Raw genomic sequence first — 26774 nt, forward strand, 5'->3', positions numbered from 1 at the left:
ATCAGAGGAGTGTATTATGACATCAGATAGAACTACTCAGACATTCCAAACCAGGCTTCATCCATATAATGAAGGTGGATATTGATCCAACCATTTCAAAAGTAATGACCAGGCTGATGGAAACAGGATATGTCTGTACAATTTTATAAATGACGACAGACGATTTTTTAGTTTGTTTTACATGGTTTATTATTTTGTTTGACAAATTAAATATCTCTCTTATCCATAATAATCTCATCATGTATGTGGCCTACCATCACTGTATATGTGAGCTACTGGCTACAGTGCATGGGACAAGAGCACGTTTGCTATATAACTCAACATTTAAAAAAAAAAAAAGATCAGTAGAGTTGAAAATGTGATGGAAACCATTTTAACTTGTATTTTTCATTCGGCACATGTGAATTTAACAGCAGGTGGATATTGATCCAACACTTGCCGCTTATTGAAACCAGCCCACTGGGCACAGTCGTCAGTTCAACATCTAGTTTCTATTTACATGTCAACTAAAGTCAATTCAACATGAAATCAATACATTGGATGTAGGTTGCAAGTTCTGTGAAAAATGTATAAAAAATACCTGATGTTGATGGATTTTTACAAATCCAATCAGTGTTCTACATTGATCTAACACCATCACATGGATTTATTTTGTTGAAATGACGTGGAAACAACGTTTATTTAACCAGTGGGAAGCTTGTAAATGCCCCCAGGAAAGTGGAACTCTTCATTGAGACAATGAAGAAACAGCAATCCGTGGGAGAGTTGTGGTGGATATTATAAAATAAGGATCTGCTGGAGTCCAAGTCAAACCAAGATTCTTTATTTCTGAGCTCAGAGAGAATAACAGAGATACACAGCGCAGTGTAGACAGTCTGAATTCCAAAGCATTGGGTGATGAGCACATATCTTTATAGTTTCCTGTTCCTGGGAGGGACTTTATTTATACAAGGACGCAGGTGCAGCTGGTTTGCAACACAGGATGATACTCCCAGGAACAGGAGATTATAATATGACAGTTTCACAAGGTTAGTCACATACAATTAACATTTTCCATTACAGAGTCTGTGAACAATTTAAAAAAAAAAATTAAATCATCAGTGGGCCAACAATGCAAATGTAAACAATGGAACAAATGCATCACATACAAATATTATCTGTAGTGCTGGAGGAATGACACCCAGATAAACAGACACACAGTCAGAGTTTAAAAAAGGACCATTTAAACACATGGAATCTGATCTACTTTATATTCAAACTGACATACTCCATATTCAATTCATATTTTCTAATGAAAACACACATTTTTGAGTATACTTTCTACAATTAAATTTCATATGGTATAAACAAGTAAACACATTCTCAGTCAACAATATAAGACAACGGGAGCACTGTGTATGTTCTCCGATGATGCGAAGTCAATGTGATGCGAAATATCAATTTACACACTAGAATAATTATTCATGGATTCTCACATGACTTTTAAGCGACTGTGATGAGTAATATGTCTTCCCACAGTCTGAGCATTTGAAAGGCTTCTCCCCTGTGTGTATTCGCTCATGAGTTGTCAGCATTCCTGACTCCTTAAAACTCTTTCCACACCAGGCGCAATGGTATGGCTTCTCCCCCGTGTGTATTCGCTCATGACATTTCAGTTGTCCTAAGCGGCTAAAACTCTTTCCACACTGGGCGCAAAGGTATGGCTTCTCCCCAGTGTGTATTCGCTCGTGAGATTTCATGTTTCCTAAGTGGTTAAAACTCTTTCCACACTGGGCACAATGGTATAGCTTCTCTGCTGTGTGTTTCCTCTCATGTCTTTTCAGACTTCCTAACTTGGTAAAACTCCTTCCAATCTGGGAGCAGAGGTGTTGTCTTGCTGGTTTGGATGTCCCTGGTTCCTCCGGGTTTGTTTTTTCTCCTGCCAAAGACAGTGTTTATTTAAAGAGAGACCTGAATGAAACCTCTACATGATAAAACTAGCTGTATGATACAGAACACGACCTACACACTTCCTTAAACCTAAAATAGGTAAAGAAGAGACAGACACAAAGCACAGTAAGATCTCCCCATTGTCAATTTGGGAAGATGTTACAAAAACTATAAATACAACATGTAAAGTGTTGGACCCATGTTTCATTAGCTGAAATATAAAGATCACAGAATTCTTCACTTACGCACAAAAGCTTCATTCTCTCAAATTTGGTGCACAAATTTGTTTACATCCCTGTTAGTGAACATTTCTCCTTTTACAAGATAATCCATCCTCCAGGTGTGGCATATCAAGAAGCTGATTAAACAGCATGATCATTACACAGGTGCACCTTGTGCTGGGGAGAATAAAAGGCCACTCTAAAATGTGCAGTTTTGTCACACAACACAACACCACAGATGTCTCAAGTTTTGAGGGAGCGTGCAATTGGTATGCTGACTGCAGGAATATCCACTGGAGCTGTTGCCAGAGAATGTAATGTTAATTTCTCTAGCATATGCCACCTCCAATGTCGTTTTAGAGAATTTGGCAGTACATCCAACTGGCCTCACAACCGCAGACCACGTATTAATGACGCCAGCCCAGGACCTCCACATTGTCTGAGACCAGCCACCCAGACAGATGATGAACCTGAGGAGTATTTAGCTCTGTAATAAAGCCCTTTTGTGGGAAAAAACAAATTCTCATTGGCTGGGCCTGGCTCCCCAGTTGGTGGGCTTATGCCCTCCCAGGCCCACCTATGGCTGCGCCCCTGCCCAGTCATGTGAAGTACATAGATTAGGGCCTAATTCATTTATTTACATTGAGTGATTTCCTTATATGAACAGTAAATGGTTGAAATAGTTGCATGTTGTGTTTATATTTTTGTTCTGTATATACAGCTGAAGTCAGAAGTTCACATGCACCTTAGCCAAATACATTGAAACTCAGTTTCACAATTCCTGACATTTAATCCTAGTAAAAATTCCCTGTCTTAGGTCAGTTAGGATCACCACTTTATTTTAAGAATGTGAAATGTCAGAAGAGAGAATGATTTCAGCTTTTATTTCTTTCATCACATTCCCAATGAGTAAGAAGTTTACTTACACTCAATTAGTATTGCCTTCAAATTGTTTAACTTGGGTCAAACGTTTTGGGTAGCCTTCCACAACCTTCCCACAATAAGTTGGGTGGATTTTGGCCCATTCCTCCTGACAGAGCTGGTAACTGTAGGCCTCCTTGCTCGCACACGCTTTTTCAGTTCTTCCCACAAATTTTCTATAGGATTGAGGTCAGGGCTGTGTAATGGCCACTCCAATACCTTGACTTTGTTGTCCTTAAGCCATTTTGCCACAACTTTGGAAGTATGCTGGGGTCATTATCCATTTGGAAGACCCATTTGTGACCAAGCTTTTAACTTCCTGACTGATGTCTTGAGATCTTGAGATACATCTTCAATATATCCACATAATTTTCCTGCCTCATGATGCCATCTATTAAGTGAAGTGTACCAGTCCCTCCTGCAGCAAAGCAACCCCACAACATGTTGCTGCCACCCCCATGCTTCACGATTGGGATGGTGTTCTTCAGCTTGCAAGCCTCCCCCTTTTTCCTCCAAACATAACGATGGTCATTATGGCCAAACAGTTCTATTTTTGTTTCATCAGACCAGAGGACATTTCTCAAAAAAGTACAATCTTTGTCCCCATGTGCAGTTGCAAACTGTAGTCTGGCTTTTTTATGGAGGAAGATGTTTTGGGAGTGAAAAAGGAGGAGGAGACTGAAGATCTGATTACCACCAGTGAGTACTGTCTTAAAAACAGGGGCACAAACTTTGCAGTTGTTGAACTAATGTGGGGTTTTAAGGGGCATTCTACTGAAGTTCTCCACTTGAATATGTTGTTCAGTACTGTAGGAATTGTTTAAGGGGCAATCTGCCATTGGTACATACATTTTTGGGACGTTTAAATTAGATTTATTGAATTCTCCATGTGGTGTATATTAAAGTTCAACTCATCTAATACAACAGGCTGTTAAAATTCAATATTGGAGCATAATTTCTTCTTAAAATATCAAAGGGATGCAAAAGGCATCCATTTCGTGGAATGACCATTTTACAGTTGCTTCACAAACAATGTTCTACAAAATCATGATGAAAGTGGCTATTTTCGTTCTATTCATGCCTCTTGTAAGACACTGTGATTGCAATAGACGGCCATCTGTTTGATGTTCTTGTTCACACAGGAGAGAGACATGACTATCGTGGATCCTCTGGGGAGCCTCAACAACATCCTGATGCTGACAAGGCAGAGAAGAGTCTCTGCAGATCAGAACACCAGATGGTACAGCTTGGTCTGGTCTAGATACATCTTGCTCTATCAGGGTCTGGGCAGGCTTTCTGTAAAGCACTTTATGTCAACAGTGACATCAGCATCCATAATGATATGTGTCTGTGTCACCTCTTTATGGTTACCAGGACAACGCTAGCCCTTCCTCCCTCCCGGAGTCCCCGTGTCGTGCCTCTCCCGGTAGCACCTTACTGCTGGGTATGAAGAGGTTGTCTGTGCTGCTGGTGGACTGCAGGAAAACAACGGGGCTGAGTGGAACTGTGAGAGGAGGAGAAGAGAAGAAAGGATCAGATTTGACACATCAAAGTAAGTGCTGTAGTTTAGTTTGAACAAATACAATAGATCTGCCCGCTGGTATCTGTTACCAGAAAGTTTCAAGATGATCCGATGTAAGGTGCATGTTTTACAAAAACATTTTCTCAAAACATTATGGATGTTACATTGTCTGTCCCAGTCAACAAGTCTTTACAAGACTCTAGAACACAAACTAAACTCAAGACACTTCAATGTGGTCTGTATTGCTTCATTATATCTGATCTACAGATATATTATTCTACACTACTGGTCAAAAGTTTTAGAACACCTACTCATTCAAGGTTTTTTTTAAATGTTACTATTTTCTGCATTGAAGACATCAAAACTATGAAATACCACATATGGAATCATGTAGTAACCAAAAAAGTGTTAAATAAATCAAAATATATTTTATATTTGAGATTCTTCAAAGTAGCCACCCTTTACCTTGATGACAGCTTTGAACGCTCTTGGCATTCTCTCAACCAGCTTCATGAGGTAGTCACCTGGAATGCATTTCAATTAACAGGTGTGCCTTGTTAAAAGTTAATTTGTGGAATTTATTTCCTCAATGCTTTTTAGCCAGTCAGTTGTTGTTACAAGGTAGGGGTGGTATACTGAAGATAGCCCTATTTGGTAAAAGACCAAGTCCATATTATGGCAAGAACAGCTCAATTAAGCAAAGAGAAATGACAGTCCATAATTTCCTTTAAGATATGAAGGTCAGTCAATCAGGAAGATTTCAAGGACTTTGAAAGTTTCTTCAAGTGCAGTCGCAACAACCATCAAGCACTGTGATGAAACTGGCTTTCATGAGGACCACCACAGAAATGTAAGGCCCAGAGTTACTTCTGATGCAGAGGATAAGTTCATTAGAGTTACCAGCCACAGAAATTGCGGCCCAAATAAATGTTTCAGAGTTTGTTAGGTTCTTATTTTTCAGAGTAAATAACCCACAGACACTAGAGAAGCTTTAACCAAGTTTATTTTTCCCAAAGGTTCTGTACAGCTGTAATCAGTCAACTCAACATTTGTCCCACTCAGATATATATATCCCACTTAAGACACTCCTTCTTCTCTCCAATCCTTCTTATGGTTTAACAGGAAAGAGTTAAAAGGGTAACAGGATGCCAAACCTTTATTACCCCCTTAAGGGGATCTGACCTCACCCCTCATTTCCTGACCTCAACCCCTCCTTCACCTAATCCACAGATATCCATCTGTCTTCCCTATATCAAACACGTCACTCTCCTCTCCTCCATCAAACACATTCCAAAGCCTTCTGGCTTTCCACAGAGAACCCTTAACTTTCTCCTTTGATTCTATGCTTCTTTTCTATCGTTTATTTAATATCTCAATGTTCAAAATGTCAAACCCAACAGTCCCTCCTCTTGAACAATAGCATCCTAATGTTCAATTCACATAAACTTGGAAATTGCTAATAAATGTATAAACAATGATAATTGAACATGAATTAAAAAAAATAACAAATGATTATAAAACATGATTTAAAAACAAACAAACAGATGAACAGACAGTCACCGCGAGGTGTACAAATTCAGAGACTTATAGCCCCCGAACTATGATCACACAACAAAATGCCTTTCCCATCTATCATCACACAACAAAATGCCTTTCCCATCTATCATCACACAACAAAATGCCTTTCCCATCTATCATCACGCAACAAAATGCCTTTCCCATCTATCATCACCCAACAAAATGCCTTTCCCATCTATCATCACCCAACAAAATGCCTTTCCCATCTATCATCACGCAACAAAATGCCTTTCCCATCTATCATCACGCAACAAAATGCCTTTCCCATCTATCATCACGCAACAAAATGCCTTTCCCATCTATCACCACGCAACAAAATGCCTTTCCCATCTATCACCACGCAACAAAATGCCTTTCCCATCTATCATCACACAACAAAATGCCTTTCCCATCTATCATCACCCAACAAAATGCCTTTCCCATCTATCACCACGCAACAAAATGCCTTTCCCATCTATCATAACGCAACAAAATGCCTTTCCCATCTATCATCACGCAACAAAATGCCTTTCCCATCTATCATCACGCAACAAAATGCCTTTCCCATCTATCATCACGCAACAAAATGCCTTTCCCATCTATCACCACGCAACAAAATGCCTTTCCCATCTATCACCACGCAACAAAATGCCTTTCCCATCTATCATCACACAACAAAATGCCTTTCCCATCTATCATCACCCAACAAAATGCCTTTCCCATCTATCACCACGCAACAAAATGCCTTTCCCATCTATCATAACGCAACAAAATGCCTTTCCCATCTATCATCACGCAACAAAATGCCTTTCCCATCTATCATCACGCAACAAAATGCCTTTCCCATCTATCATCACGCAACAAAATGCCTTTCCCATCTATCATCACGCAACAACGCAACAAAATGCCTTTCCCATCTATCATCACGCAACAAAATGCCTTTCCCATCTATCATCACGCAACAAAATGCCTTTCCCATCTATCATCACGCAACAAAATGCCTTTCCCATCTATCATCACGCAACAAAATGCCTTTCCCATCTATCATCACGCAACAAAATGCCTTTCCCATCTATCATCACGCAACAAAATGCCTTTCCCATCTATCATCACGCAACAAAATGCCTTTCCCATCTATCATCACGCAACAAAATGCCTTTCCCATCTATCATCACGCAACAAAATGCCTTTCCCATCTATCATCACGCAACAAAATGCCTTTCCCATCTATCATCACGCAACAACGCAACAAAATGCCTTTCCCATCTATCATCACGCAACAAAATGCCTTTCCCATCTATCATCACGCAACAAAATGCCTTTCCCATCTATCATCACGCAACAAAATGCCTTTCCCATCTATCATCACGCAACAAAATGCCTTTCCCATCTATCATCACGCAACAAAATGCCTTTCCCATCTATCATCACGCAACAACGCAACAAAATGCCTTTCCCATCTATCATCACGCAACAAAATGCCTTTCCCATCTATCATCACGCAACAAAATGCCTTTCCCATCTATCACCACGCAACAAAATGCCTTTCCCATCTATCACCACGCAACAAAATGCCTTTCCCATCTATCATCACGCAACAAAATTCCTTTCCCATCTATCACCACGCAACAAAATGCCTTTCCCATCTATCATCACGCAACAAAATGCCTTTCCCATCTATCACCACGCAACAAAATGCCTTTCCCATCTATCATCACGCAACAAAATGCCTTTCCCATCTATCATCACGCAACAACGCAACAAAATGCCTTTCCCATCTATCATCACGCAACAAAATGCCTTTCCCATCTATCATCACGCAACAAAATGCCTTTCCCATCTATCATCACGCAACAAAATGCCTTTCCCATCTATCATCACGCAACAAAATGCCTTTCCCATCTATCATCACGCAACAAAATGCCTTTCCCATCTATCATCACGCAACAAAATGCCTTTCCCATCTATCACCACGCAACAAAATGCCTTTCCCATCTATCATCACGCAACAAAATGCCTTTCCCATCTATCATCACGCAACAAAATGCCTTTCCCATCTATCATCATGCAACAAAATGCCTTTCCAGCTGAATCTTCGGTCTTGTTATATGTCAGATGGAGCGGCTTTTAGTTTCTCCGCATCCCCGTTCTGGTTCCTAAGAGAGTGATCGCACAAGACTTGGAGAGCAACAAAAAAACATAAAACATAAAACATACCATTTGGATAGAGAATGGTGTTTCTCATGAGTCTTATAATGAAACCCCCCGTCTATTTAATTCCTAATGAAGTTGATCATTCTTCATTAGGAATTTTTAATATTAAAATGTTTCCTCTCCCTTTCTTTCCCTGTCCTTCGGAAACCGTTTAGATACCTCTTCAAAACATCTCATTCTCTTCTCTGTAACCATCATACCACATTTAAAAAAAAAAAAGTTCATTTTTGGTTTGGTAACCCCAATGCTAATTTCTCGTGACCCCTCCAGCCTTTCGTCCATTCCAGAATCCCATTTCAGAATCCCATTCCAGAATCCCATTCCAGAATAAGACGACATCAGATGTAAATGTATTTAAAAATAAAACCACATAAAACGTCTAATGATTTAGACAAACCCTAAGACCTTCTGCATTTGCAATGAGTGTTCGGTCATATCATTTAAATGTGTTGCCTTTAGAATCCATTCCCCTGGCATTTAGCCTAGAATCTACAACCCTAAATACGCTTTCCTGTGGCAAATTTAGCCAATTTCTCATCGTAAGGAATCCGCAATATATACATGTGGTTCCATAACACTTTATCTCACCAAGGCAGTCGCCTTACCCATTTCGTCTGCTCTACGATTACCTGTGGTGATTTCATCTGTACGACTAGTATGAGCTTCACATTTCACCACTGCTACTTTACTGGTTAACTGATATTCTTCTAATAATTACCTCCAGACCATTTTTATTGGTGTTCCTGTCGCTGTTAACCTGCCCCGTGGTGACCACAATGTACCGAAATCATGAACTACTCCAAATGCATACCACACACAGCGTACCTCGTTACTCTGTTCCCTTCTGTGTTCATGTAACTAGAGCCATCTGTGTACAATACTTTTCCCGATTCCAATGCTGTCTCCTGCAAATCAGGTCTAGGTTTTGGAGTAATCTGATCTGGGTCACATGTATGCGATTCACCCTCCCCATGCAACGACATTAACGACGCAGGATTCAAAGCACCAATCTTATGAAATTGTAGATTTTCCCCATTTAACGTTAACTCCCAGTTTGTCCATCTTGCACTAGTAAAATGTTGTGCTTTCGTGCTGTCCACTATGGTTGCTACTGCGTGTGGAACATACAAATCTATTTAGTTTTTTACCATTGTACTGGAAGCCGTGTTATGCAACACCATTTCTGTCGCCTGTACTGCCCTTAAAAATTGAAAACCTCAAATAGTTGCCTCTTCACTGTTGACGTTGAGACTTGTGGTTTGCGGGTACTATTTAACCTCTCTGTGAAATGTGGGATGCTAGAAGCTACAGCTAAAAGGAATCACTAACCTTTGATGATCTTCATCAGATGGCACTCATAGGACTTCATGTTACACAATACATGTATGTTTTGTTCGATAATGTTCATATTTATATCCCAAAATCTCAGTTTACATTGGCGTGTAATGTTGAGAAATGTTTTGCCTCCAAAAACTTCCCGGGAGAATGAGCACATCAATTAAAAGAAATACTCATCATAAACGTTGATAAAATATACAACTGTTATTCAAAGAATTATAGATAAACTTCTCCTTAATGCAACCACTGTGTCAGATTTCTAAAAAACTTTACAGCGAAAGCACACTTTGAAATAATCTGAGTACGGCGCTTAGACACCAAACCCGCCATTTTGTGGAGTCAGCAAATCTCAGAAATAGTATTATAAATATTCACTTGCCTTTGATGATCTTCATCAGAATGCACTCCCAGGAATCCCAGTTCCACAATAAATGTGGTTTTGTTCAATAAAGTCCATCATTTATGTCCAAATACCTCCTTTTTGTTTGCGCGTTCTGTGCACTACTCCAAATACAGGAAGCGTGCGGAAAATATCACGACGAAAAGTCAAAGAAAATGTATTTACGTTCGTAGAAACATGTTAAACGATGTATAGCATCAATCTTTAGGATGTTTTTAACATAAATCTTCCATAATATTCCAACCGGACGATTCCAATGTCTTCAAAAAAGAAAAGAAACGCAGCTAACTCTCATGTGAGTGCGCGCCACTGAGCTCATGTCATTTCCACAGTCATCTGATTCCACATGCTCTTATTCTCTCCCCATTCACAGTAGAAGCATGAAACAACGTTCTAAAGACTGTTGACATCTAGTGGAAGCTGTAGGAAGTGCAAAATGACCCCATAGACACTATGTTAGATAGGCAATCACTTGAAAGAACTACAAACCTCAGATTTCTCACTCCCTGGTTGGACTTTTCTCAGGTTTTTGCCTGCCATATGAGTTCTGTTATACTCAGACATCATTCAAACAGTTTTAGAAACTTCAGAGTGTTTTCTATCCAAATCTACTAATAATATGCATATCCTACCTTCTGGGCCTGTGTAGCAGGACATTTACTCTGGGCACGCTTTTCATCCGGACGTCAAAATACTGCCCCCTACCCCAAAGAAGTTAACAATTGTGGTTACTACATGATTCCATATGTGTTTTTAATAGTTTTGATTACATTCAATTCCCTGGCAACAGCTCCAGTGGACATTCCTGCAGTCAGCATGCCAATTGCATGCCAATCTGTGGCATTGTTGTGACAAAACTGCACATTTTAGAGTGTCCTTTTATTATCCCCAGCACAAGGTGCACCTGTGTAATAATCAAGCTGTTCAATCAGCTTCTTGACATACCACACCTGTGAGGTGGATGGATTATCTTGGCAAAGAATAAATGTTCACTAACTGGGATGTGAAGAATTCTGCAATCTTTTTTTCAGCTCATGAAACATCCAACACTTTACATGTTGCAATTATATTTTTGTTTATTGTAGTTACTATCAGTTTTAGGAACATCTACCCAAAATATTTCACCTTATTTTTTACTTTACCCAAAATATGACATTGGCGATAGTCAAAATGTTGAAAATCTGTGAACGTCTAAATAAGAAGTTGGGCCATTTAAACAGCATGTGTTGAACCCTTTCAACAACGGGGAGATGTTACTGATGTGCTTTGTGTCTTCGACGTAAAAACACATTTTGGACTTCCACTTAAAATTACTTTTTTACTTATTTTATGTATAAGGAAGTGTGTAGGTCGCATTCTGTATCATACAGCTATGAAAGTTATATATTTAGAACCACCTGCTCGATTGGAATCCAGCGATGTCTGTGTCTTGAGTGTCCTAGAACTGTTTCGTTTTTTGTGTCCTGACTTGTAAAACAGAATGAATAAGTAATGTAAAACATTATCAGTAATTACCAGGAAGCTCTACAACATTTGTTTTAAAATCACACCAAGATTGTTAACTGGCCTCCGGTTATTGAGGGATCTGATTAGGATTTACTCTCGTAGCAAGGCCGTTTTATCATCTGGAAGTTTTATTCAGGTCTCTATTTAAAATTTAAACACAGTGTCTTTGGCAGGAGAAAGACCAGACTCAGAGGAACCAGAGCCAGGGACGTCCAAACCAGCAAGACGACACCACTGCTCCCAGTGTGGAAAGAGTTTTAACCAGAAAAGCTACCTGAAAATACACGAGAGAATACACACAGGGGAGAAACCTTACCACTGCTCCCAGTGTGGGAAGAGTTTTAAGCGGTTTGACGCCCTCGAAGGGCATGAGCGTATACACACAGGGGAGAAGCCTTATCACTGCTCCCAGTGTGGAAAGAGTTTTAAGCAGAAAAGCTACCTGAAAATACACAAGAGAATACACACAGGGGAGAAGCCTTACCACTGCTCTCAGTGTGGCAAGCGTTTTAACCTGTTAGGGGCACTGAAGCAACATGAGAGAATACACACAGGGGAGAAGCCTTACCACTGCTCTCAGTGTGGCAAGTGTTTTAACCTGTTAGAGGCCCTGAAACAACATGAGATAATTCACACAGGGGAGAAGCCTTACCACTGCTCCCAGTGTGGAAAGACTTTTAGCACGGTATGTAACCTGAAAATACATGAGAGAATACACACAGGGGAGAAGCCTTACCACTGCTCTCAGTGTGGCAAGTGTTTTAGCCAGGCAGGTAACCTGAAAATACATGAGAGAATACACACAGGGGAGAAGCCTTACCACTGCTCTCAGTGTGGCAAGTGTTTTAACCTCTTAGGGGCCCTGAAACAACATGAGATAATACACACAGGGGAGAAGCCTTACCACTGCTCCCATTGCGAGAAGAGTTTTAAGCGGTTAGAATCCCTCGAAGGTCATGAGCGTATACACACAGGGGAGAAGCCTTACCACTGCTCCCAGTGTGGAAAGACTTTTAATCGTTTAAGGGACTGCAAAAATCATGAGAGAATACACACAGGGGAGAAGCCTTACCATTGCTCTCAGTGTTGCAAGTGTTTTAACCTGTTAGGGGCCCTGAAACAACATGAGAGAATACACACAGGGGAGAGACCTTACCACTGCTCCCAGTGTGGGAAGAGTTTTAACCATTTATGGAACCTGAAAAGACATGAGCGAATACACACAGGAGATAATAATTACTTCTCCTAGTGTGAATATTTAACATCACATTGACTTAATTATTCTAGTGTGTAAATTGATATTTTAGATCACATTGACTTAAAATTCATCAGAGAACGTACACAGTGCTCCAATTGTCTTATATTGTTGACTGAGAATGTGTTTACCTGTTTATAACATATGAAATTGAATTGTACAAAGTATACTCAAACATGTATTTTTTTATTACAAAACATGAAGTGAATATGGAGTATTTCTGTTTGAATATAAAGTAGATCAGATTACTTCTGTTTTAAATGGTCTTTTTTTAAACTCTGACTGTGTTTGTCTTTATCTGAGTGTCATTCCTTCAGCACTACAGATAATCAAGTGATATTTGGATGTGATGCATTTGCTCCATTGTTTACATTTGCATTGTTGGTCCACTGATGATTTAATTAAATAAAAATGTTCAGACTCTGTAATGGAAAATGTTAATTGTATGTGTCCACATAACTGAGTATGTGACTAACCTTGTGAAACTGACCTATTATAATCTCCTGTTCTTGGGAGTATCATCCTGCGTTGCAAACTAGCTGCACCTGTGCCCTTGAATGAATAAAGTCCCTCCCAGGAACAGGAAACTATAAAGAAATGTGCTCATCACCCAATGCTTCAGGAATTCAGATTGTCTACACTGCGCTGTGTAACTCTGTTATTCTCTCTGAGCTCAGAAATAAAGAATCTTGGTTTGACTTGGACTCCAGTAGATGCTTATTTTATAATATCCACCACAACTCTCCCACAGATTGCTGTTCCATCATTGTCTCAAAGAAGAGTTCCTTGTTCCACTTTCCTGGGGGCATTTACAAGCCTCCCACTGGTTGAATAAATGTTGTGTCCGCGTCATTTCAACAAAACAAATCCAGGTGATGATGTTTGATTAATGTGGAAAACTGATTGGATTTGTAAAAAGCCATCAACATCAGGTATTTTTTATTTTTCACCGAACTGGCAACCTACATGTATATCTCACTGGTCACCCCAAAAGCCAATTCCTCTTTTGGTCGTCTTTCCTTCCAGTGCTCTGCTGCCAATGACTGGAACAAACTGTCATTGGCAACAAACAATCTCTGAAGCTGGAGACTCATATCTCCCTCACTAGCTTTAAACACCAGCTGTCAGAGCAGCTCACTGATCACTGCACCTGTACATAGCCCATCTGTAAACAGCCCATCTACCTACCTCATCCCCATACTGTATTTATTTATCTTGCTCCTTTGCACCCCAGTATCTCTACTTGCACATTCATATTCGGCACATCTACCATTCCAGTGTGTAATTGCTATATTGTAATTACTATTTATTGCCTTAACTTACCTCATTTGCACTCACTGTATATAGACTTTTTGTTTTCTTTTGTTCTACTGTATTATTGACTGTATGTTTTGTTTATTCCATGTGTAACTCTGTGTTGTTGTATGTGTCTAATTGCTACGCTTTATCTTGGCCAGGTCGCGGTTGCAAATGAGAACTTGTTCTCAACTAGCCTACCTGGTTAAATAAAGGTGAAATACATTTAAAAAAATAATAATTTTAAACATCCAATGACAGGTGACATTTTGTGTTGATTTCATATTGAATTCACTTTAGTTGAGGACTCAAAGAAATGTAAATAGAAACTAGACGCACAACTGACGTCTGTACCCAGTGGGCTGGTTTGAATAAGCAGCAGGTGTTGGATCAATATCCACCTTTGTTAAGTTTCCATGCAATGTGCGACAGATTTCCATGTGAATATTCTAAAATATGCATATAACAATATACGCGCTTTCCCACCAGAAATGTTTGCATCAAACAGACTTATTGCAGATTAAAGGCTTTGCATTATGACGCAGTGCACAAAAAAAAACGTTTGCTGTTAAATTCCCATGTACAGAATGAAAAATATAAGTTAAATGGGTTTCCATCACGTTTTCAACACTACTGATGGTTTTAAACTGTTGAGTGAAATAGCAAACGTGCTCTTGTCCCGTGTACTGTAGCCAACATCTCACATTACAGTGCGGGTAGGCTACCTACATGATGAGATTATTATGGATAAGAGCCATATTATTTTATTTGTCAAATGACAACCAACCATCGATCATCATGTCACCAGAATAAGACCATCAAAATGTATTGGAAAGGAGCATCAAGCTCATCACGTGCAGTTTCACCACCCTGTGAAGTTCATAATTTATTTCATCTGTAACCTAATAAACTGCATTGGTTCCCAAGTCGTAGTGGGAGGACCACACAACATATCATCATGTGACTCCAAGTTAACTAATATGTGATGGTTATATAAATATTTGCTCATAAAGGAGTTTCCACCGCCAATTCTCGCTTATACATGTTTACTGACACAAAATAACCCCACCATGTCAAACGAACTAACAAATCGTCTGTCTGCATTTATAAAATGGTAAAGGCATATCCTGTTTCCATCAGCCTGGTCATCACTTTTGAAATGGTTGGATCAATATCCACCTTCATGACATGGATTAAGCCTGATTTGGAATGTCTGAGTAGTTCTATATGATGTCATAATACACCCCTCTGATAATCAAGTGATATTTGGAATGTCTGAGTAGTTTTATCTGATGTCATAATACATCTCTCTGATAATCAAGTGATATTTGGAATGTCTGAGTAGTTCTATATGATGTCATAAGACACCCCTCTGATAGTGATCCATTTGCTCCATTCTTTCCATTTCAGTTGGTTTCCCACTCTGATAATTTATATCTGACAGGGGGGCTTTAAAGGAATAGTATGGTGACATCTTAGTGGGACTTGAAATAAATAGTATGGTCACATTTTTAAGATTTGGCTCAGTATGCTTACAATGATGTGAAAAAATATAAACTATTTATTGATAATGTATTTTCCTATTCAGCTTCTACATCTGCATAGAGGCAAACAGTATCTTAAAGTTTATAAAGTAATAATTATACACTTCTATTTTAACAATTTGAATTATTATTTATCAAAAGCTCCTATACCAACAATACACTTCAGTGTTGAAGTCAAGAAGAGAATGGGCTGATGGGTGGTGGTGCTACTCTATAGGTAAGGCTGTCCAATATGAATGTTCATTACACACAATAGGTTGACTGGGGAGGTGATGTACCACAGTCAAAGTCCTGCAATAAAAGCTAAGACACTAATATTTGTGTAAACTATACATAGTTGTGTTCTGTGGTTGTCCCTGAGTTGGCTGATATCCCATTTCATGGGGTCACTCCATAGTTAAAGCTAAACAGTGACTATAGAACATCTACACCCCCTTTAACTTTTTTTTCACATTTTGCTCCCTTAAAATTAAATCTAAAAATGGATTAAGTTAGATTTTATTGAACATGTTCTACAATTATTATTGTTTTATATCATAATTGAAGAATTCCGTCACCCACCCGAGTTAATACTTGGTGGAAGCCATTACAGTTTAGAATAATTTTCATTTAGATTCTACCAACTTTTCACAACTCTTTGTCAAAACTGCTTATTGAAGGACAGCGATATTTAAACCTGATTCTCTCTGATTTTTTCAGCAGATTTAAGTCAGGACTGAGAACAGACCACGTAGGAACACTCAACAAGTCTTGGAAAGCCATTCTGGTGTGTCTTGCGTTCTTTTTGTAATTTTTTGCACACAGGAATGGGCACCTTCTTATGTTTCCCCAGGCGATCCCAGTTCAACATGACAAACTGCCTGTAGGCAGTGTAGCAGAGCTTCCTGTAGGCAGTAAAGCAGAACTTCCTGTAGGCAGTGTAGCATAACTTCCTATAGGCAGTGTAGCATAACTTCCTGTAGGCAGTATAGCATAACTTCCTGTAGGATTTTAAAGATGTGGTATTTCCTTCTGAGTCCAGTGTATATTGTGTGATCAAAATCTACTACATAATGATTTTGTTTTTTTAGTTTACCAAACATATAGTTGAAGTTGGAAGTTGACATACACTTAGGTTGGAGTCATTAAAACTCATTTTTCAACCATTCCACACATTTCTTGTCAACAAACTGTAGTTTTGGCAAGTCGGTTAGGACATATACAGTGAGGGGAAAAAAGTATTTGATCCCCTGCTGATTTTTTACGTTTGCCCACTGACAAAGAAATAATCGGTCTATAATTTTAATGGTAGGTTTATTTGAACAGGGAGAGACAGAATAACAACAAAAAAATCCTGAAAAACGCATGTCAAAAATGTTATAAAATTATTTGCATTTTAATGAGGGAAATAAGTATTTGACCCCTCTGCAAAACATGACTTAGTACTTGGTGGCAAAACCCTTGTTGGCAATCACAGAGGTCAGACGTTTCTTATAGTTGGCCACCAGGCTTGCACACATCTCAGGAGGGATCAGTCCCTACACCCAAAGAGGGGCACTGCGTTCATCCACCTCTGGCCTGCTCGCCTCCCTACCTCTGCGGAAGCACAGTTCCCGCTCAGCCCAGTCAAAACTGTTCGCTGCTCTGGCACCCCAATGGTGGAACAAGCTCCCTCACAACGCCAGAACAGCGGAGTCAATCACCACCTTCCGGAGACACCTGAAACCCCACTTCTTTAAGGAATACCTGGGATAGGATTAAGTAATCCTTCTAACCCCCCCCCCCAAAAAAGATATAGATGTACTATTGTAAAGTGGTTGTTCCACTGGATATCATAAGGTGAATGCACCAATTTGTAAGTCGCTCTGGATAAGAGCGTCTGCTAAAGGACGTAAATGTAAATGGATTTTGTCCCACTCCTCTTTGCAGATCTTCTCCAAGTCCTTAAGGTTTCGAGGCTGACGTTTGGCAACTCGAACCTTCAGCTCCCTCCACAGATTTTCTATGGGATTAAGGTCTGGAGACTGGCTAGGCCACTCCAGGACCTTAATGTGCTTCTTCTTGAGTCACTCCTTTGTTGCCTTGGCCGTGTGTTTTGGGTCATTGTCATGCTGGAATACCCATCCACGACCCATTTTCAATGCCCTGGCTGAGGGAAGGAGGTTCTCACCCAAGATTTGACGGTACATGGCCCCGTCTATCGTCCCTTTGATGGGGTGAAGTTGTCCTGTCCCCTTAGCAGAAAAACACCCCCAAAGCATAATGTTTCCACCTCCATGTTTGACGGTGGAGATGGTGTTCTTGGGGTCATAGGCAGCATTCCTCCTCCTTCCAAACACAGCAAGTTGAGTTGATGCCAAAAAGCTCCATTTTGGTCTCATCTGACCACAACACTTTCACCCAGTTGTCCTCTGAATCATTCAGATGTTCATTGGCAAACTTCAGACGGGCATGTATATGTGCTTTCTTGAGCAGGGGGACCTTGCGGGCGCTGCAGGATTTCAGTCCTTCACGGCGTAGTGTGTCACCAATTGTTTTCTTGGTGACTACGGTCCCAGCTGCATTGAAATCATTGACAGGGTCCTCCCGTGTAGTTCTGGGCTGATTCCTCACCATTCTCATGATCATTGCAACTCCACGAGGTGAGATCTTGCATGGAGCCCCAGGCCGAGGGAGATTGACAGTTCTTTTGTGTTTCTTCCATTTGCGAATAATCACACCAACTGTTGTCACCTTCTCACCAAGCTGCTTGGCGATGGTCTTGTAGCCCATTCCAGCCTTGTGTAGGTCTACAATCTTGTCCCTGACATCCTTGGAGAGCTCTTTGGTCTTGGCCATGGTGGAGAGTTTGGAATCTGATTGATTGATTGCTTCTGTGGGCAGGAGTCTTTTATACAGGTAACAAGATGAGATTAGGAGCACTCCCTTTAAGAGTGTGCTCCTAATCTCAGCTCGTTACCTGTATAAAAGACACTTGGGAGCCAGAAATCTTTCTGATTGAGAGGGGGTCAAATGCTTATTTCCCTCATTAAAATGCTAATCAATTTATAACATTTTTGACATGCGTTTTTCTGGAATTCTTTGTTGTTATTGTCTCTCACTGTTCAAATAAACCTACCATTAAAATTATAGACTGATCATTTCTTTGTCAATGGGCAAATGTACAAAATCAGCAGGGGATCAAATACTTTTTTCCCTCACTGTATAAGATAGCATAACTTTCTGTAGGCAGTATAGCATAACTTCATGTAGGCAGTATAGCATAACTTCCTGTAGGCAGTATAGCATAACTTCCTGTAGGCAGTGTAGCATAACTTCCTGTAGACAGTATAGCATAACTTCCTGTAGGCAGTGTAGCATAAGTTCCTGTAGGCAGTGTAGCACAAGTTCCTGTGAAAGTAGTGAAATAAATTACATGGAATTAAAAGGTGTGGTGTTTACTAATGAGTATGTCCAATGTTTATTGTGTGATCAAAATCTACTATAAAAAAGTATAGTTTTCTTAGTTTACCATACTTAATTGCCAATCAACAATCCCAGCATGAACAGCAGCCTCAGAACAAATTGTTATTTACAATGACAGCATGGCAAAATGCCTTCTGTGGGGCAGTAAACACAGATCTGGTTATTTTGAAGATACTTTTTATGAAGTTGTTAGCAAGAATAAACAATGTAACTAACATTTTCCCAAACTGCGTCACCCAAACTAGCCAGCAGATGATTTTTTCAAGTTGTTTCTTGCGTGACGTATAATCTAGTGGACCGGACCTTTCGACACAAGGCTACTGATTCAGACAGATCGGTAGCTTGCTAGCCAACGTTCTATACTGAAAACAGGTACATTCTGAAAGATTTTGTTGATGTGATAACAAAAATGTTATTCACTTCTGAATTCAGGATAATACTGTTTGTTTTATTTTACTTAAATGTTATTATTTATGTCTCATACTATGTGAATACACTACCAAGCAATGCAAGTAGATATTTGGAATGAAACCCAAAGCAGTTTTTGATCAAGAATTTATTAAGAAAACCAGTAGTCACGATCAGACTATGCTTCCTATTCAGGCATCATATAATGCACAGCCACATGCAAATACATCAACTCCACCAAAAAAACGTTTAAAACTTTAACATGACTACTGGTAATGTCATTATTTTCGTCACCATCCATCAATGGTTAAATTGCATTATTTTTCTTTGTACATGGTGTGCCCGCCTCCTGAGTCTGACTAGAAGTCCACTCCGAATACCTCTTCTCTACCGTCGGCGACGAGCCCTGGGGGGTACGAACAAAGGATCCAATTCTGGAAAGTCGTATTCTTGGTCGTAATGCTGGTGAGTTACCGCCGCTCTGATATCCAAATGTTATTTCCGGCTGTATGTAATAACACAACAAACGTTCTGGGCTAATAGAAATAACACACACAAAACACTGCAAAGTTGCTTAGGAGCTAGAAGCAGAGTTTAGAATATGTCTCTTGGGAATATTTTAACTTGGCACATACAGTGCATTGGGAAAGTATTCAGACCCCTTGACCTTTTACCTTCCAGCCTTATTCTAAAATTGATTAAATTGTTTTTTTCCCTACACACAATACCCCATAATGACAGAGGAAAATGTTGTGAACAATTATAAATGTACACTGACACATCGCGACCCACCATTAACAGGGTCGCGACCCATACTTAAGAAAGGCGGTTGTAGGGTCATACCCAAAACTCGATGCAGTAATCGCTGCCAAAGGTGCTTCAACAAAGTACCGAGTAAAGGGTCTGAATACTTATGTAAATGTGATATTTCCATTTTTTATTTGAACCTGTTTTTGCTTTGTCATTATTGGGTATTGTGTAGATTGATTAAAAATAAATACATTTTAGAACAAGGCTGTCACGTAACAAAATGTTGAAAAAGTCAAGGGGCCTGAATACTTTCCGAAGGCACTGTATTTGCACCCTCTCAGTGAACTAATCCATGGCAGAGGCCTAGACTAAAATCCAATTTATGCTTTTTCCAAAAATTTGGTCACAGGCTCCATATGGAGGGTTAAAACCTCTTCCAGATATGACCCTTCATCTCAATTTCCACCTAAAATGACACCCAAATCTAACTGCCTGCAGCTCAGGACCTGAAGCAAGGATATGCATATTCTTGATACTATTTGAAAGGAAACACTTAAGTTTGTGGAGATGTGAAATTAATGTAGGAGAACATAACACATCTGGTAAAAGATAAAAACAAAAAAACATGTTTTCAACTTTTATTTGATCTTTGAAATGCAAAAGAAAGGACATACATTGAGATGGATGCTGGGGATCATTTATATGTTGTCCACAACAGGGCAACAGTATGTGTGCAAAGTTTCAGACTGATAACTTCAGGAATGAGCGAGTTACATGACATTTAGTATGAAGTCACCCAGGTGTCCCACACGAGTTGCCCAAATGTACCCAAGTGGCCAAACTGATACATTCAAGAAAATACCTATATAGAACATACAAAAATGCTATGCTAATAAAAAATACAATATGGGGGTCTGTCCACAGCTCTTAGGAGAATGGTTCGGTCAGGTTAAAACCTCTTCCGGATAGGACCCTTCATCTCAATTTCCGCATGAATGACATACCCTAATCTAACTGCCTGTAGCTCAGGCCCAGAAGCAAGGATATGCATATTCTTGGTATCATTTGAAAGGAAACACTGAAGTTTGTGGAAATGTGAATTGAATGTAGGAGAACACAATAGATCTGGTAGAAGAAAATAAGAGAGCATATATTTTCTGTTTTTTTATTGTTGTTGCATTATCTTTCACATGAACAGCCAAACATTCAGATAGGAAGCTGGGGATAATTTAGATGGAGAACATAAGAGGGCAACAGTAGTTGTACAAAGTGTCAGACTGATAACTTCAGGAATGAGCGAGCAACATGACAGTTAGCATGAAGTCACACAAGTTGCCCAAATGTACCCAAGTGGCCGAATTGGTGAAGTGATACATTTTTATGCAAATAACTATACACACAACATAACAAAATGCTATTCTAACACACCATTTTTTTAAATAAAAATGTTTTAAAAAAAACAAGAGTAAACCCTTGGAAGACCCTCAGTCCTCTACACAATATTGTCCTGCTGATGCCATGTCCCATAGCAGTCTCTTTCTGCTGTAAAGCAGAGGCAAACCGAACAAGTCGTGCAGGTGATGGGGGACTTCATGCGACAAAGAACACAACGACGCCTCCATGCTGTGCCCTTTTGGCCCTGAGGCACATTCATGCCTGCAGTTATGAATGTTGGCATGTGAACACCACTGGTGGCAGGAGCAGAAGGGACAGAGGTAGAGGGGACAGAAGGTGCTGCAGTGAACTTTGTGCCGTAGCCAGCAAGCTCCTGGATGAGCAACTTTCTGAAGGCTAGCTGTGTCATGGGGGTCTGTCCAGAGCTCTTAGCCATTTCCTTCTGGAGGACGAATGCATTCACCACAGCAATGTTGATGAAGTGATAGAACAATGTCCTGTACCATTTCATTGTCTTGTGGAGAACATTGTTGTAGCCTATCAGAGCGTTTGACAGGTCCACACCTCCCATGCTCTTGTTGTAGTCCTTCACAGCAGCTGGAATGGGGACATTTTTAGTGGTCCGTGCCCCATTAGTGTCCTTCACACGCCTGACGACGTGATCGCCACTGTACGACTTGTGGATAGTGGTGCACATGACCACCTCTCTGGTATCCATCCACTTTACAAAGAGCAGGTCATCCTTACGAATCCATCGCATGGTACCCCTATCTGTCCTCTTAGGCATGTCGTTCACTTTTGTTTTGGGAAAACCCACTCTGTTGGGACGAATGGTGCCACAAGCCCACACATCCAGCTTCCTCAGATCTGTAAACAGGGTAGGGCTTGTGTAGAAGTTGTCCACAAACAGTTTGTAGCCCTTCCCCAGCAGTTGAAAATCCAATAATTCCATAACGGAATCATAACTAAGTCCCTTACCGGTGTCTGAGATGGATTTCCCCTCATAAACAAAAAAATTCCAAGTGTAGGCACACACAGAATCGGCCAAAACAAACAGTTTGTACCCCCATTTTGTCGGCGTGTTACACATATATTGTTTGAGGCCAATTCTAGCCTTTGAGGCTGCCATCCTCTCATCTATGGACAGGTTCTGGTTGGGCTGAAAATGGGTCTTGCAGGCCTCAACCATGCTGGGGTAGAGAGGTTTGATTTTGCAGAGCCTATCAAAGCTTGCTGTGCCTCTCTTCTGGTCATTGTCCTCATCAACTTGTGGGTCACTGATATGAAGCGCCTGCGAGATAGTCAGAAACCTTTTACAAGACATGACAGTGGTGGGGAAAGGCAGTTGGTAGAGTGTTGACGTTCTCCAGTAGTCCTTCAGGTTTTCGAACTTCACAAGCCCCATGTAAATAACCAGTGAGATGTAACAGTACAGGTCTTGGATGGAAATGGGCTTCCATGCCTCTTTCTTGCCGGCTTGTTTCTTAGCCCCATACTTGTTGGTGTTAGACACCAGCGAATCAAGAACTGACAAGGAGAAAAACATCTGGAAAAGATGAAGGGGGCTGTACTTTGCAGTCATGTCTAGCTGAGGTCCTGGCTGCCTTTTCGGTCTAAATGTTGGTGGAAGTGGCTCCACATCCTCTTCTAGCACAGTGTGCCAGCAGTCCTCTGCCTCGGTGGTAGTTGCCGCTGGTTCACTGGCCCTCCTCCGCTTCTGGACTGGCCTCTTCACACCTCTAGATGGCCGGGCGGGGGAAGGTGTGGAGCCGGAGACAGCAGGGGTCCAGCTGGATGAACCAGCTTCAGCGTCTGAATTAGTGGGGGATGAACACCTTGACATTGTGGGTTCCCATTGTTCATCCGAGTCCCTGGCACTGTGTAAGAAAAGAAAGAAAAAAAAAATCTGTATAGTATATCTACTATATAGAGTAGAGGGACCATAATCACGACAGTGAAGTGTGTGTTTATCAATGGTAAATAAGGCTGGTCAGGGGAGAACGGCTCATAGTGGTGGCCGGGGTGAGTGGAATGGTATCAAGCAACATGGTCTGTGGTGCTGTTCCATTCCGGCCATTGTTGTGGGTCACCCTCCCCTCAACAGCCTCCAGCCTATTTACAGTGCCTTGCGAAAGTATTCGGCCCCCTTGAACTTTGACCTTTTGCCACATTTCAGGCTTCAAACATAAAGATATAAAACTGTAATTTTTTGTGAAGAATCAACAACAAGTGGGACACAATTATGAAGTGGAACGAAATTTATTGGATATTTCAAACTTTTTGAACAAATAAAAAACTGAAAAATTGGCCGTGCAAAATTATTCAGCCCCCTTAAGTTAATACTTTGTAGCGCCACCTTTTGCTGCGATTACAGCTGTAAGTCGCTTGGGGTATGTCTCTATCAGTTTTGCACATCGAGAGACTGAAATCTTTGCCCATTCCTCCTTGCAAAACAGCTCGAGGTCAGTGAGGTTGGATGGAGAGCGTTTGTGAACAGCAGTTTTCAGTTCTTTCCACAGATTCTCGATTGGAATCAGGTGTGGACTTTGACTTGGCCATTCTAACACCTGGATATGTTTATTTGTGAACCATTCCATTGTAGATTTTGCTTTATGTTTTGGATCATTGTCTTGTTGGAAGACAAATCTCCGTCCCAGTCTCAGGTCTTTTGCAGACTCCATCAGGTTCTCTTCCAGAATGGTCATGTATTTGGCTCCATCCATCTTCCCATCAATTTTAACCATCTTCCCTGCCCCTGCTGAAGAACAGCAGGCCCAAACCATGATGCTGCCACCACCATGTTTGACAGTGGGGATGGTGTGTTCAGGGTGATGAGCCGTGTTGCTTTTACGCCAAACATAACGTTTTGCATTGTTGCCAAAAAGTTCGATTTTGGTTTCATCTGACCAGAGCACCTTCTTCCACATGTTTGGTGTGTCTCCCAGGTGGCTAGTGGCAAACTTTAAATGACACTTTTTATGGATATCTTTAAGAAATGGCTTTCTTCTTGCCACTCTTCCATAAAGGCCAGATTTGTGCAGTATACGACTGATTGTTGTCCTATGGACAGAGTCTCCCACCTCAGCTGTAGATCTCTGCAGTTCATCCAGAGTGATCATGGGCCTCTTGGCTGCATCTCTGATCAGTCTTCTCCTTGTATGAGCTGAAAGTTTAGAGGGACGGCCGGGTCTTCGTAGATTTGCAGTGGTCTGATACTCCTTCCATTTCAATATTAATCGCTTGCAGTGCTCCTTGGGATGTTTAAAGCTTGGGAAATCTTTTTGTATCCAAATCCGGCTTTAAACTTCTCCACAACAGTATCTCGGACCTGCCTGGTGTGTTCCTTGTTCTTCATGATGCTCTCTGCGCTTTAAACGGACCTCAGACTATCACAGAGCAGGTGCATTTATACGGAGACTTGATTACACACAGGTGGATTCTATTTATCATCGTTAGTCATTTAGGTCAACATTGGATCATTCAGAGATCCTCACTGAACTTCTGGAGAGTTTGCTGCACTGAAAGTAAAGGGGCTGAATAATTTTGCACGCCCAATTTTTCAGTTTTTTATTTGTTAAAAAGTTTGAAATATCCAATACATTTCGTTCCACTTCATGATTGTGTCCCACTTGTTGTTGATTCTTCACAAAAAAATACAGTTTTATATCTTTATGTTTGAAGCCTGAAATGTGGCAAAAGGTCGAAAAGTTCAAGGGGGCCGAATACTTTCGCAAGGCACTGTATATAACAATGGAATGGAGTGAATGGAACAGCACCAAACAAACCATGTTGCTTGATGATGTGGAACCTTGGGGCGGCAGGTAACCTAGTGGTTAGAGCGTTGGGCCACTAACCCAAAGGTTGGTGGATCGAGTCCCAGAGCTGACAAGGTAAAAAAACTGTCGTTCTGCTCCTGAACAAGGCAGTTAATCCAATGTTCCTAGGCCGCCACTGTAAATAAGAATTTGTTCTTATTTACCATTCCACTCACCGTACCCCGGCCACCACTATGAACCGTTCCCCCCTGACCAGCCACAGGAAAGGAAGACCCATAAGTTCTTTAGAGTTACCAGCCTCAGAAATTGCAGCACAAATAAATGCTTCACAGAGTTCAAGTAACAGACATCAACTGTTCAGAAGAAACTGTTTGAATCATGGTTGAATTGCTGCAAAGAAACCACTACTAAATGACACCAAATGAGAAGATGAGACTTGCTGGGGCCAAGAAACACAAGCATTGGACATTAGACCGGTGGATATCGGTACTTTGGTCTGATGAGCACAAATTAGAAATTTTTGGTTCCAACCGCGGTGTCTTTGTAACGCGGAGTAGGTGAACGGATGATCTCTGCATGTGTGGTTCCCACCATGAAGCATTGAGGTGGTGGTGTGATAGTGCTTGCTGGTGGTGACACTGTCAGTGATTGATTTAAAAAGCATTCTGCAGCGATACGCCATCCCATCTGGTTTGAGCTTAGTGGGACTATAATTTGTTTTTCAACAGGACAATGACCCAACACACCTCCAGGCTGTGTAAGGGCTATTTGACCAAGAAGGAGAGCTGCATCAGATGACCTGGCCTCCACAAACCACCCGACCGAAACCCAATTGAGAAGGTTTGGGATGAGTTGGACCGTAAAGTGAAGGAAAAGCAGCCAACAAGTGCTGGTTGAGAGTAAGCTGGTTGATAGAATACCAAGAGTGTGCAAAGCTGTCAAGGCATGATTCCATGTGTGTGTTTTCATAGTTTATGTCATCATTATTATTCTACAATATAGAAAAAAGAAAAACCTTTGAATGTGTAGGTGTGTCAACTTTTGACTGGTACTATATATATATATATATATATATAGCTGAAGTCAGAAGTTTACATACACCTTAGCCAAATACATTTAAACTCAGTTAACAATTCCTGACATTTAATCCTAGTAAGAATTCCTTGTCTTAGGTCAGTTAGGATCACCACATTATTTTAAGAATGTGAAATGTCAGAATAATAGGAGAGAGAATTATTTATTTTAGCTTTTATTTCTTTCATCACATTCCCAGTTGGTCAGAAGTTTACATACACTCA

At 40.6% G+C, this 26774-nt stretch overlaps 1 protein-coding gene across 1 annotated transcript in view; it reads left to right on the plus strand.

The window, feature by feature from the left end:
* The window catches only part of LOC106596404 (uncharacterized), a 37814-nt gene extending 24253 nt beyond the window's left edge, over positions 1–13561 (plus strand). Inside the window, exons 2-4 of the mRNA XM_082968792.1 lie at positions 4214–4311; positions 4446–4623; positions 11782–13561. Of these exons, the coding sequence (XP_082824918.1) occupies positions 4309–4311; positions 4446–4623; positions 11782–12857 (1257 nt within the window). The 5' untranslated portion in view covers positions 4214–4308 and the 3' untranslated portion in view covers positions 12858–13561. The remainder of the gene's footprint in view (positions 1–4213; positions 4312–4445; positions 4624–11781) is intronic.
* The last annotated feature ends 13213 nt before the right edge of the window (positions 13562–26774 follow it).

Source organism: Salmo salar, chromosome 02 (assembly GCF_965601325.2).
Source record: "Salmo salar chromosome 02, fSalSal1, whole genome shotgun sequence".
Taxonomy (NCBI): domain Eukaryota; kingdom Metazoa; phylum Chordata; class Actinopteri; order Salmoniformes; family Salmonidae; genus Salmo; species Salmo salar.